Source organism: Oppia nitens, unplaced genomic scaffold, assembly GCF_028296485.1.
Source record: "Oppia nitens isolate AA-2021 unplaced genomic scaffold, nextdenovo-longstitch-racon4-pilon3 scaffold35_pilon_pilon_pilon, whole genome shotgun sequence".
Lineage (NCBI taxonomy): Eukaryota > Metazoa > Arthropoda > Arachnida > Sarcoptiformes > Oppiidae > Oppia > Oppia nitens.
The window spans coordinates 445109-459021 of NW_026533216.1; the positions used below are offsets into that span (position 1 = coordinate 445109).

At 26.4% G+C, this 13913-nt stretch overlaps 4 protein-coding genes across 4 annotated transcripts; all 4 read right to left on the bottom strand.

The window, feature by feature from the left end:
• Positions 1-632: 632 nt before the first annotated feature.
• Positions 633-2702, bottom strand: LOC128957053 (organic cation transporter protein-like; the record flags this gene model as incomplete). Its single annotated transcript, XM_054302770.1, has 6 exons — positions 2432-2702; positions 2248-2337; positions 1872-2130; positions 969-1804; positions 749-888; positions 633-678 (listed from the first exon to the last, which is right to left on the bottom strand). Coding segments are annotated over exons 1-6 (1608 nt in total), but the record flags the coding sequence as incomplete, so codon positions are not given.
• Positions 2703-4298: 1596 nt separating this feature from the next.
• LOC128957038 (organic cation transporter protein-like) lies at positions 4299-6356 on the bottom strand. Its single transcript, XM_054302755.1, has 6 exons — positions 6150-6356; positions 5567-5825; positions 5174-5485; positions 4599-5101; positions 4362-4501; positions 4299-4308 (listed from the first exon to the last, which is right to left on the bottom strand). The coding sequence occupies exons 1-6, from the start codon at positions 6354-6356 to the stop codon at positions 4299-4301; spliced, it is 1431 nt and encodes a 476-aa protein (XP_054158730.1).
• A 1045-nt stretch (positions 6357-7401) lies between these two features.
• Positions 7402-9931, bottom strand: LOC128957040 (organic cation transporter protein-like). The gene is made up of 6 exons (XM_054302756.1): positions 9731-9931; positions 9489-9569; positions 8668-8926; positions 7769-8601; positions 7512-7651; positions 7402-7417 (listed from the first exon to the last, which is right to left on the bottom strand). Exons 1-6 carry the CDS (start codon positions 9929-9931, stop codon positions 7402-7404), a joined length of 1530 nt encoding a protein of 509 aa, XP_054158731.1.
• Positions 9932-11239: 1308 nt separating this feature from the next.
• LOC128957010 (organic cation transporter protein-like) lies at positions 11240-13797 on the bottom strand. The gene is made up of 6 exons (XM_054302725.1): positions 13492-13797; positions 13129-13209; positions 12593-12851; positions 11655-12526; positions 11430-11569; positions 11240-11336 (listed from the first exon to the last, which is right to left on the bottom strand). The coding sequence occupies exons 1-6, from the start codon at positions 13711-13713 to the stop codon at positions 11252-11254; spliced, it is 1659 nt and encodes a 552-aa protein (XP_054158700.1). The 5' UTR covers positions 13714-13797; the 3' UTR covers positions 11240-11251.
• Positions 13798-13913: the final 116 nt, after the last annotated feature.

A 13913-nucleotide genomic window follows, 5' to 3' on the forward strand; every position in this document is an offset into this window, starting at 1 on the left:
TTAATTGTGATTTCAAAAATAATATTGTATTTTTCAAAATTGAAATTTTATTTTAATAACAAATACATAAAAAAAATAATTTATAAATATTTATATAATTTATAACATTCATGAAATATAAATATTATATACCAGTATATATACACAGTTATGTTTTTTTAAAAAAATAAAATGTTATATTTAATTTATTTTTTTTATAAATGTAACTATTTTAGAAAACTAAGTATTTATATAATAAAACTACTAATAGTTGTTAAAAAAATTATGATTAAACATTAAAATTAAATAAATTTAAACTAATAAAATATAATAATAATTAGCTTAATCATTGTTTTCAATAGCATTAAATATATAATAAAATTAAAAAATTTATAATAATCAAAATAAATATAGTATATGTTTTAATTAGATTAGTGTTAAATAAATTAAATATTATATATATATATTTATGTATAAAGTTAAAATTTTCATAAAATTTAACAGAGATAGTAATAATAATAATTTATAAAAAAAATTTTAATTAATTAATATTTAGTATCTAAAACATTATTATTATCATAACTAGTGTTATCATAGCTATAATTATTAGAATTAGGGTTATTATTGTTAAATGTTTTAGTATTAGTAGTAGTAGTAGAGGTAGAGGTAGTAGTAGTAATAGTAATAATAATAGGCCGCCTATAAAACAAATTAGAAATTAATTAATTAATTATTTAAAAAAAAAACATTTAAATAAAATTCAATATACATATTGAATTGTTCCGCTTCGGCAATAGTGTCGGCAATTTGTTTGCCACGAGTTTCGGGTAGAAAATGTATGGACACACCGTCGACAATGGATAGACCACCCAAAATATATAGTACAACATTCATACCGGTGCTTAAACTCTATATATATATATTAAGTTGAATTGAATATACAGTATATAAATAAATATATATATATAAATTAGTTTTATATATATTACCACATCCTTAACAAACGGCGCTATTATACAGCCGAGACTCGAAGCCACCGAACACGACCCGAGACCCACTTGTCTGACTACAGTTGGATAGATTTCGGCAGCGTATGGATAGATAACAGCATAGGAACTGGTTATAAAAAACTTGCCAATCAATGCAATGGTTACTCGGGGCCATTCCGTGGACATCATCAGCAACGGTATGATAGCCAAACACGACAGTCCACTCGAGTACATAAGCCCAGCTGTAAGTGGCCGGCGACCCATATAATTGATAGCTATTATCGGCAACAAACTGCTGGGTATTTCCAATAGGCCGGCAATCAAAAAGTTGATAAACAAATTGAAGCCAAAGTCGCCAATATTTAACGATATACCGAAATAGACAAATGCATTGACAAACCACGTAAAGTACATGATTAGGGTTGTCCTCCTCAAGTTGGGTGACTTCAATACATCCCAAATATATGATTTCTTTTTGTTATTATTATTATTATCACTTTTTATTTGTTTTTTATCATCGCCTATATAATACTTTTTCAACGATTGAAACTGACCCGGAAAGTCACTGATTGGCAATGAATTCATATGGACAGCCCGTTTGAGTACCGGTTCCAAGCGATCCCATTTACATTCAGTTATCAGCCAACGGGGCGACTCCGGTATCCAATACAGCCATACAATCCATAAGATTTCCGGTATTGATGTTACTAATATCATATGGCGAAAGTTAGGCAACAAGTAGGCTATGCCCGGTAATAGACAATAACCGAGTGCCCAACCCAAATGAAAACATAGACCTAATGTGGCCCTATATTTAGGTCCAACACTTTCGGTAACTAAAATAATTAAATTAGTCCTGAATGTCATGTATTTATATACAGTTTATATATTATGTGGTAATACCTAATATAAACGATGTTAGATAACGACCGTTTGTTGCCATTCCCAGTACGAGTCGGGATAATGTAAAATGTATTACATTGACTGACAGTGCACTGGATAGGCCGGCCAGCATTTCCAATATGATTGTCACCCATAGTACTGGTTTGCGGCCAAAACGTGCAGACAGATAGCCAAATATGATGGCTCCCAGACCGTGACCTAACATATGTAACGATTGGCTAACTGATGACAGTTCCTGATGGCCGCAGATTAGGTGCCACTAAATATCAATAGTTTTTTTTAAAGTGTTTTGTATAAATATTTTATTTTTTTTACTATATTTTTTGTTAATAACTTATAATTATTTTAATATAATACTAATTATTATTATGATTACCTCATCAATGATTGTCGATTTGAATACTGACTTATCAAACGTCCAGTTTTGACATCCATTCAGACAATAATAATCAGTTGATTTCAATGTCTTTTTTACATAAAAAAATATTATTATTATTATTATAAATATTCAATAATTCAATAATTCAAATAATCAATAATTATTTTATACACTATATTACTTGATTGCCAATATTAGCAGCACCTGTACCATCATCATCATCATTATTATTATTATTATTATCTGAGCACCAGTAGCTAGTAGTTGGTGCATAAAAAGATACCGACAATGTATGAAATGCCAGAAATATATTACAACTTAATGCAAACATAACCACATTTAGCTGCCATAGACCCCATTCACCGATAATATCGGTAACGTGTCGGACATTATGTATCGGTTTCGGCGGCGATTTCATTGTAGTAGTAGTAGTAGTAGTAGTAATGATAATAATATTAGAAGTAGTAGTAGTAGTAGTATTAGTAGTAGTAGTAGTATCGGTACTTTCAATACATATATACAAAAATAACTTTTGATTTGTTTATTTATATATATATATCATTATTATTTAATTTCAATTTTATTTATTTTATCAGAAAAGTAATTAATAATAATAATAGTTAAAACAAAATAATCTAATTGTAATTAATAGAAATAATTACAGTATAATACTAATACTAATAATACTAATGATGATAATAATAGTAGTAAAAATTTATGTATTTAAAATACAGCTTAATTAAACAACATCATTAAAAAACATTAATTATTGCACACTATTATATATTGTATATTATTGTTATATTACTTTAATTCACAATACAATTAAAAAAAATACAATTATAATTTTAAATATTGCATAATTTATTTTATTTTTATTTTCGAAAAAAAATGATAATAATTATTATTTAAAAATTTTACTTTAAAATACAAATAAATTAAATTCAAGTATCAAATTAAATATTATTAATTATTAAAAACTATCAAAATATACACCAAAAAAAAAATATTTATATGTATATATTCTACATTTTACAACACGTTTGTATATAAAAATTTAAAAAAAGTATTTATATAATATAAATATATATCAGTATATATATATATATATATATATATATATATATATATATATATATTTGTTTTCAACCGTGTTGTAGTAATTTTCCACTATTAATCTATTAACTATCATAGAAATTATAAATAATAAATAATTTTTTTTTAAAAACATTTTTAATATAAATATTTAGTTTTAAAATAAAAATTAATTAATTTTATGTTTATATAATTGCGGATAATAATTTATAATATTATATGTATATAATTGTACTTATAATTATAAGGGTATCATATAAAATATAATTTGATAAGTTTAAATGTTATATTGTGCAGATTTTTTAAATAATTTTTTTTCATTAAATACAATATTATTAAATTAAAAATAAATATTTAATTAAAAGTTGTATAACAAACAATCATTACAAATTACAGTATATATATATACTTAATTAAATCAAATGTAAGCATATATATATACTGTATATATAATGTTTATTATTATTATAACATTTAATACTATGTATAATTTTTTATCTTATATAAATAAAATTGTAAAAAAAAATTATTTAATAAATGTTTTAGTAATTTTCCACAATGATGCTTTTAATATAATTAATTTATATATACAATCTAAATGTTAGTACATGTACAGTACATATTTAACTTTTAATAATAATTTTAATTTTACTAAAAAATATTTATAATTAATTTTAATATTAAGTATTAAAATATAATATTTGTATTATTAATAAAAAAATAAATAATTTTGTTTAACAATATACTGTATTACAATACATTGTATTATTCTGTAAAGTGAATAACTATAAATTATTTTTATTAACTATATATTTATATATTTATTTAATAACAGTATATTTAATAATAATAATAAAAATTATATATAAATCCAAAATTATTTTTAAGTTATTATTATTATTTTTTATTTCTCCTGTAAATAAAAAAATAAAAGTTATATTAATATATGAAAACTAGCGATAACTAAAGTAAACATTAATAATAATTTATTTTTAATTTTTTTTAACAATAAAAACCTATTGAGTTGTTCCGCTTCATCGATAGTATCGGCAATTTGTTGGCCACGAGTTTCGGGTAGAAAATGTACGGACACACCGTCGGCAATGGACAGACTACCGAAAATGGTCAGTACAACACTCATACCGGTGTATACATTCTGTTCAAACAAAAATAAAATAATTAATTGTAATTAAATTAAGTTTAATATACTTTATATATTATACATGTATAGTAGCAAATATGTTAGGACATACCAGCTCTTTGACAAACGGTGCTATCATTGACCCAACACGTGCAGCCACTGAACACGTGGCCACACCGACCTGTCTGACCACTGTTGGATAGACTTCGGCAGTGTATGGATAGATAATATTGAACGAACAGCCAATGAAAAACTTGCCGATCAATGCAATGGTAATCCTCGGCCATACAGTAGTAGTGGTAGTAGTAGTGGTCGTCGATATGAACGGTATGACAGCCAAACACGACAGTCCACTCGCGTACATAAGTCCGGCAACGAGTGGTCGGCGACCAATATATTTCAGTGCAACTAAAGCCAGCAAAATACTGGGAAATTCAATCAGACCGGCGACCAGAAAATTGATAAACAAATTGCCCCCGAAATCGCCGATATTTAACGATATACCGTAATAGACAAATGCATTGACAAACCACGTAAAAAACATGATTAGGGTTGTCCTCCGGAGGTTTGGTGACTTCAAAACGTCCCAAATATATGACCGTTTATTTTCATTATTATTATCAGTATTATTATTAATAATAGGATTATTGTTATCATTGATTTCAGTTAATTGATTTTCATCACTACTTTGTTGACTAATCAACAATTTTATCTGATTTTGCCAATCATTGATCGACACTGAATTCATTTGGACAGCCTGTCTGACCAGCCGTTCCAAACGATTCCACTGACGATTGGCTATTAGCCAACGGGGCGACTCCGGTATCCATAATAACCACAGAAGCCATACAAATTCGGGTATTATTGTAGCTAATATCATATGTCGAAAGTTTGGCAACAAATAGGCAATACCCGGCAATAGACAGTAACCCATAGATAGACCAAACGATAAAACTATACCCAAATGGACTCTATATTTACTATCCAAACATTCGGTAACTGTTTTTTTAAATGATAAATAAATGTAATTATTATTATTATTATTACATAATAGTATATGATATGCTATCTATCAAATACCTAACATAATTGTACACAAATAGCGACCATTGGCTACAAACCCGAGTACTGTACGCGCTATAGTAAACTGTAGTATATTGATGGCCAGTGCACTGGATAGGCCGGCCATTATTTCCAATAGAAGTGTTAGTCCTAGTATAGGTATCCGACCGAATCGATCGGACAGACAGCCAAATATGACACCACCCAGTGCTCGGCCAAACATATACAACGATTGGCTGAGTGATGCCAATCCTTGTCTATCGCATATTAGATGAAACTGATAATTGTTTGTATATATATATATATATATATAAATTAAAAATTAGATATATATATGTTTATGCAATTAAATATAATAGTAAACATATTATTTTAAATACAGTTAAAAATTTTTATAATAGATATTATTATTATTATTATTATTATTATGATTACCTCATCAATGATTGTCGATTTAAATACTGATTTATCAAACGTCCAGTTTTGACAACCATTCAGACAATAATAATCATTTGATTTAAGTGTCTTTTTTTAACAAAAATAAATTAATTAACAAATAAATATATAGATTTTTTTCACAATAAGTTAAAAAAACAATTACTTGATTATTAACAACGTCACCGATAATTGTATTATTATTATTATCGGCGCACCAGTACTTAATGGTTGGCGCATAAAATGCTACGCTAAGTGAGTTTATAGCCATAAATATATGTAAACTAATTGCAAATACGACAATATTTAGCTGCCATAGACCCCATTCACCGATAATATCGGTCAGGACATGTCGGACAGTTTGCTGTTTCATTAGTACCGGTGCTTAAACAGTTTTAAACTGATTGGCATAAAAACAAAATCAATAGTAATTATAGAGAATATATATTATTTTAAAATTTTATTTTATTTTAATAACAAATACACAAAAAAATATATAAATATTTATATAATTTATAACATTAAGGAAATATAAAAATTATATACCGGTATATATATAGTATCTAAAAACAAAATGTTAAATTTAATTTTATTTAATTTTTTTTAAACTTAATAATTGCTATAAATGTGACTATTTTTTGAAGAATAAGTTTTTATATATAATAAAACTACTGGTAGTTTAGAAAACTATAATTAAATATATAAAACTTAATAAATTTAAACTAATAATATATATAATGTATAATAATTAGCTTAATCATTTTCAATATCATAAAATATTTTTAATATAAATAATTTATTTTATTATTTAGTTTTATGAATTAGTAATTTAAATTTTTTTTATTGATAAATAAATTATGCATGTATTATAAATTAATGTATTTATTATTATTATTATTATTAATTTTTTTATTTATAACATTTAGTAACAAATCAATTGTTAATATTAATAATATAATAGTATATGTATTCAAGTTATATGTAAATAGCTGTACTAGAAATAAAAATAATATAAAATAACTAATATATATATATATATTTAAATAAATAACTACTGTTGCTTAATAAAACAAAAATATGATTAAACATATATATATAAAATCAATTTCAACTAATAATAATAATATTAATATTTACTATAAAATATTTAATATCATAGTTGGTAATACAAAATCAATTTATGTACTATTTTAAAAAAAAATTATATTTTAATAATGTTTTTTTAAATAATAAATTCAATTAACACAATATGTATTAGAAAATGTTTGAAATGTTTATTAAATTATAAAAAATATACATTTTAAAAAAATGTAACTAAATTTTTTTTTTGAATACATTTATTTTTAATTAAATGTTTTAACATTTTTTTGTTATTGAAAAAAATATATTAAATAACAAACAAAAATTACAGTAAGTTTTCATTTTTTATTTCTCCTGTAAATTAATGGAAAAAAAATAAAATATACAAAAAATAGACAATTAATTAAACTAATAGTTAATTTTGATTTAAAAAAAAAATTATACAAACCTATTAAGTTGTTCCGCTTCATCGATAGTATCGGCAATTTGTTGGCCACGGGTTTCGGGTAGAAAATGTACGGACACACCGTCGGCAATGGACAGACCACCGAAAATGGTCAGTACGACACTCATACCGGTGTATACATTCTGTTCAACAAAAAAAAAATAAAATAAATAATAATTAATTGTAATTAAATTTAGTTTAATATACTGTATATACACTGTATATAATACATGTATAGTAGTAATATGTTAGGACAGTACCAGATCTTTGATAAACGGAGCTATCATTGAGCCAACACGTGATGCCATTGAACACGTGCCGACACCCACTTGTCGGACAACAGTCGGATAGACTTCGGCCGTATAGACATAGATAATATTGAACGAACAGCCAATGAAAAACTTGCCGATCAATGCAATGGTAATCCTCGGCCATACAGTAGTGGTAGTAGTGGTCATCGATCCGAAAGGTATGACAGCCAAACACGACAGTCCACTCGCGTACATAAGTCCGGCAACGAGTGGTCGGCGACCGATATATTTGATTGCAATCAGCGGTAGTGAACTACTGGGAAATTCAATCAGACCGGCAATCAAAAAGTTGATAAACAAATTGCCGCCAAAGTCGCCGATGTTTAACGATATGCCGTAATAGACAAATGAGTTGACAAACCACGTAAAAAACATGATTAGGGTTGTCCTCCTCAGGTTTGGTGACCTAAATACAGCCAATAAATTGGATTTACTTGAATTTGTTTCAATAGTTTCATCACAACAACTTGTATTTGATTTAATCAACGATTGCATCTGACTATTGATCTGATTCATCGACAATGAATTGATTTTGACGGCACGTTTGACCACCAGTTCTAATTGATCCCATTTTCGGTGGGCAATCAGCCAACGGGGCGATTCCGGTATGACTATCAACCATACCAGCCATAAAACTTCCGGTATAGTTGTCGCTAATATCATATGGCGAAAGTTTGGCAACAAGTAGGCCACACCTGGCAATAGACAGTAGCCCAGTGCCCAACCTAACTGAAAAATTACACCTAAAGTGGCCCTATATTTGCTACCCACACATTCGGTAACTAATTATTATTTAAATTATTATTATTATTATAGCAAATGTTTTGTTTTGTTGTTGATTAGCATACCTAACATAAATGCAGTCAAATAGCGACCATTAGCTAACATTCCCAATACTGTACGCGATATCATAAAATGTGTAATATTGACGGCCAGTGCACTGGACAGACCGGCCATTATTTCCAGTATTATCGTAACCCATAGTATCGGTTTACGGCCGAATCGATCGGATAGTATGCCAAATATGATGCCACCTAATGCCCAGCCTATCATAAACAACGATTGGGTCAGTGATGCCAATCCCTGTCTATCGCATATCAGGTGCCACTATATATATATATTTTGTGTGTGTGTATGTGTGTATGTGTGTATGTGTGTATGTGTGTATGTGTGTGTGTATGTGTGTATGTGTGTATGTGTGTATGTGTGTATGTGTGTATGTGTGTATGTGTGTATGTGTGTATGTGTGTATGTGTGTATGTGTGTATGTGTGTATGTGTGTATGTGTGTATGTGTGTATGTGTGTATGTGTGTATGTGTGTATGTGTGTATGTGTGTATGTGTGTATGTGTGTGTGTGTGTGTGTGTGTGTGTGTGTGTGTGTGTGTGTGTGTATGTATGTGTATGTGTGTATGTGTGTATGTGTGTATGTGTGTATGTGTGTATGTGTGTATGTGTGTATGTGTGTATGTGTGTGTATGTGTGTATGTGTGTATGTGTGTATGTGTGTATGTGTGTATGTGTGTATGTGTGTATGTGTGTATGTGTGTATGTGTGTATGTRTGTATGTRTGTATGTRTGTATGTATGTGTGTGTGTGTGTGTGTGTGTGTGTGTGAATATAATTTTAATATATTATATTTAGACAATATATTTAAAAAAATAATTACCTCATCAATGATTGTCGATTTAAACACTGATTTATCAAACGTCCAGTTTTGACAACCATTCAGACAATAATCATATGATGTCTTTAGAAATATTTTTTTGTTAATAATAATAATAATAGAAATAATAAAACTAATAATAATAATAAAAGTAAAATAAAAATAATAATAAAGTAATAATAATAATAATTTTAGTAATAATTATTTATAATTAATTTTATATATATATATTTTTTATATAATACCTGATTGTCATTACCGGTAGTATAGTTACTAATATTATCGGTGCACCGGTAGCTAATAGTTGGCGCATAAAACGATACGGCCAATGTTTGAAATGCCAAAAATATTTGTATAGTAATTGAAAACATAACCACATTTAGCTGCCATAGACCCCATTCACCGATAATATCGGTAACCTGTCGGACATTTGGTGTCTGTTTCATAGTATCGGTGCTATTGTTTGTTGATTGCAATAAAAATTAATTTTTATAAATTTTATGTATAACTCATTAATATATAATAAGTATAAAAACTATTGGTTTAATAATAATAATAATAATAATTACTTATATTATATTTATATAATTAATTATTAGTATTATATATATAGAATAATTATTTTTTAAAAAAATAAAATATTTAATTTTAATTAATTTATATGCGATATACACACTAATTAATTAATTAATATAAAAATACTATTAATACTAAATACACAATATAAAAACAAAATACAGTATATTATATTAGTACAGTATTATTATTAAATTTTTTGTATACTGAAAATTATTACTTAATTATTATTATATTATTTTATTTAGCTATATATTGAATAGTATTAAATACAATAAAAATAAAAGTATATATCTATAATATCTGTACCTTCAAAAATTATTATTAAAAAAGGGGATATCAAATAATGATTAAACATAAATAATAGTAATAATAATAATACTAAAATCATACTAAAATAATTAGCTTAATCATTATTAATATCGTTAAAAATATAATATATAATAGTTATTATAAACACGAGTAAATTGTCGTTATATATATTGATATTATATATATATTATATACTGTATATGTATAAAACTGTACCGRTATATACAGTATAAATTATATATATATATATTGAATAGATTAACATTGATTAATGTTAATTTTTATTTAATCATAAAGTATTAGCTGCTTATATGTAATTACAGTATAATAATAATATTAATAAGAGTAATATACTCTATTGTAATTATTAATAAAACAATTATTTTAGTTATAATAATATTAATACAAAACTAATATATACTATATTTTAATTAGTGAAATCATTATCAAAATAATATTGTTATAATTATASAATAAATAATATATAAGTATTTATTTTGATTATTATTGTTAATTGTTTTATTAATAAAATATTAGTTAATATATAAATAATATATATAATTTAGTATAAAACAGTAGTTCAAAGAAAAATCAATATCAATAATATTATATATCGATATATCAATATATATATATACATTAGTTTGAATAAATATATATCATATAATAATTATTAAAATTAGATTTTAAAAAATAATAAAACATTTATACTGTTTTTATTTATAGAATATTTCCATTTTATTTAATATTATTTTTAAATATCATATTGACATAAAGTAATACAAAAAAATCAATATAATTAACAAATATATATATATAAATATAATTATTAACAACAACAAAAATAATATAAACAATTATTATTATTATTATTATTATCATACTTTATTATCAGTTATTACATGTAGTTTGTAATCACATTTATTTTTGTCATTTATTTTAGCAACTTTACTATTATGCCTCCTATTATAGAAATTATTAAAAAAAATTAAATTTATTAATATTTTTTTAATTAATTTATTAATTATTAGTATATATATGTCTATTAAAAAAAACCTATTGAGTTGTTCCGCTTCGTCAATAGTGTCGGCAATTGGTTGGCCACGGGTTTCGGGCAGAAAATAAGCTGCCACTGCATCGGCAATCGATAGACTACCGTAAATGGACAGTACGACACTCATACCCGTATAGATATTCTGTGTATATCACATAAATAAAAAAATAATTTAGTTAGATATATAAAAATTTTGTTGTTGTTGTATATATGTTATGTAGACATACCAGATCTTTGACAAACGGTGCTAACATAGACCCTACCCGGGCGGCCACTGAACACGAACCGACACCTACTTGTCGGACAACTGTCGGATAGACTTCCGCTGCATAGACATAGATAACCGAAAAAGAACTGGTAATAAACGATTTGCCAATCATAGCAATGGTAACCCGTGGCCAGATAGCGGTCATCGCCAGACATGGTATGACAGCAAAACACGACAGTCCATTGAGTAGCATATATCCGCCGATCAGTGGTCGGCGACCGATATATTTAAAGGCAACGATAGGAAATATAAAACTGGGAAACTCGATGAGTCCGGCGACCAGAAAATTGATAAACAAATTGCCGCCTAAGTCGCCGATGTTTAAGGATATACCGAAATAGACAAACGAGTTGACAAACCATGTAAAGTACATGATTAGGGTTGTCCTACGGAGGTTCGGTGACTGCATTACTGACCATAGGCTGGACTTAGTTTTATTATTATTATTATTGGTATTTATATTATTATTATTATCGTTAGTTAACAGTTGTTTATTAACACATTCCTCATTGTTGTTAACTATAGACTTCTTCAACGATTCAAATTGATTGTCAAAATCATTTATCGGCAATGAATTCATATGGACAGCCTGTTTGACTACCAGTTCCAAGCGATCCCATTTCTGATGGGCAATCAGCCAACGGGGCGACTCGGGTATCCAATATAACCATACAAGCCATACGATCTGCGGTATAGTTGTGGCTAATATCAGTTGGCGAAAGTCAGGCAACAAGTAGGCAATACCCGGCAATAGACAGTAGCCGGCCGTCCAACCCATTTGTATGCATACACTGAATGTAGACCTATATTTAGGTGCCACACACTCGTTAACTACCGGTATATATATATATATAATTAGATTAATAATAAAATTTTCATTTGTGGTTATAATCATACCCATCATAAATGTTGTCAAATAGTTGCCGTTAGATACCATTCCCAATATTACGCGCGATATATTAAACTGTGTTACATTCATGGCCAGTCCACTGGATAGGCCGGCCAGTATTTCCAGTATGACTGTAATCCATAGTATAGGTAGTCGACCGAATCGGTCGGACAGGTAGCTAAATATGACGGCTCCCAATGCAAAGCCTAACATAAATAGCGATTGTGATAGGGATGCCAATCCCTGTCTATCGCATACTAATTGCCACTGTWTTGAGAGAGAGAGAGAGAGAGAGAGAGAGAGAGAGAGAGAGAGAGAGAGAGAGAGAGAGAGAGAGAGAGARATTACATATTATACAGTATTTAAATATTATGCTATTTTTTATATACTATTATTTTATAACTTTTTGTTTGTTTGTTTGTTTACTAATTTATATAAAAATGCTAAATATTTATTTAATTATTAGTATTTAATTATAAATTAATTTATAAATATTTAAACAGTTAGTTAACAACAATTAAAAAACAATAATAATAATAATTACCTCATCAATGATTGTCGACTTAAACACTGATCTATCAAATGTCCAATTTTTGCATCCATTTAGACAATAATAATCATTTGTCTTTCAGATAAAAAAAACAAATAATATTTTAATTAAAATTTTATTAGTAAATTATTTATTTATTAAAATATTATTTTATTAGTAAATTATTTTAGTTTAAAATATTATTTTATTAGTAAATTATTTTTATTTTAATATTATTTTATTAGTAAATTATTTTAATTTAAAATATTATTTTATTAGTAAACTATTTTAATTTAAATATTATTTTATTAGTAAATTATTTTTTTATTAAAATATTATTTATTAATAAATTATTTTTATTAACTATTTTTTTGTTACCTCATTGTTAGCACTAGTAGTAGTAGTGGTAGTACTGGTAATGTCATTATCGGTGCACTTGTAGTCAATGGTGGGTGCATAAAACGATACGGCTAGTGTATGAAAAGCCAAAAACAATTGTATACTAATTGAAAATACGACAATATTTAGCTGCCATAGACCCCAATCACCGATAATATCGGACACTTGTTGGACACTTGTTTTTATCGGCGCCGACTTCATTACAACAATAATAATAATAATAATAATAATATTGAATAATACCAGTGCTTAATAATATTGATAGTAATGGTGTTTTCAAAATAATATTTTTTTAAACACTTAAAAAAATTATTTATTATTAATAGTTTTTAATATTTTTTTCAAGGAAAACATTTAACAATTAGTCTAATATTATTATATTTTTTTGGGGGAAAACTTGT

Excerpts from the sequence above, each read along its gene's own strand:
- LOC128957038 (XM_054302755.1), bottom strand. The coding sequence starts at position 6,356 with ATGAAACAGCAAACTGTCCGACATGTCCTGACCGATATTATCGGTGAA. Across the intron at positions 5,826-6,149 it reads GTGACGTTGTTAATAATCAA|TTTCATCTAATATGCGATAG; the intron begins GTAATTGTTTTT and ends AACAATTATCAG. Across the intron at positions 4,502-4,598 it reads CACCGTTTGTCAAAGAGCTG|AATGTATACACCGGTATGAG; the intron begins GTATGTCCTAAC and ends TTGTTTGAACAG.
- LOC128957040 (XM_054302756.1), bottom strand. The coding sequence starts at position 9,931 with ATGAAACAGACACCAAATGTCCGACAGGTTACCGATATTATCGGTGAA. Across the intron at positions 8,927-9,488 it reads AATCGACAATCATTGATGAG|TGGCACCTGATATGCGATAG; the intron begins GTAATTATTTTT and ends ATATATATATAG. Across the intron at positions 7,652-7,768 it reads CTCCGTTTATCAAAGATCTG|AATGTATACACCGGTATGAG; the intron begins GTACTGTCCTAA and ends TTTGTTGAACAG.
- LOC128957010 (XM_054302725.1), bottom strand. The coding sequence starts at position 13,713 with ATGAAGTCGGCGCCGATAAAAACAAGTGTCCAACAAGTGTCCGATATT. Across the intron at positions 12,527-12,592 it reads TTTGACAACATTTATGATGG|TTAACGAGTGTGTGGCACCT; the intron begins GTATGATTATAA and ends ATATACCGGTAG. Across the intron at positions 11,337-11,429 it reads GAAGCGGAACAACTCAATAG|GAGGCATAATAGTAAAGTTG; the intron begins GTTTTTTTTAAT and ends TTTCTATAATAG.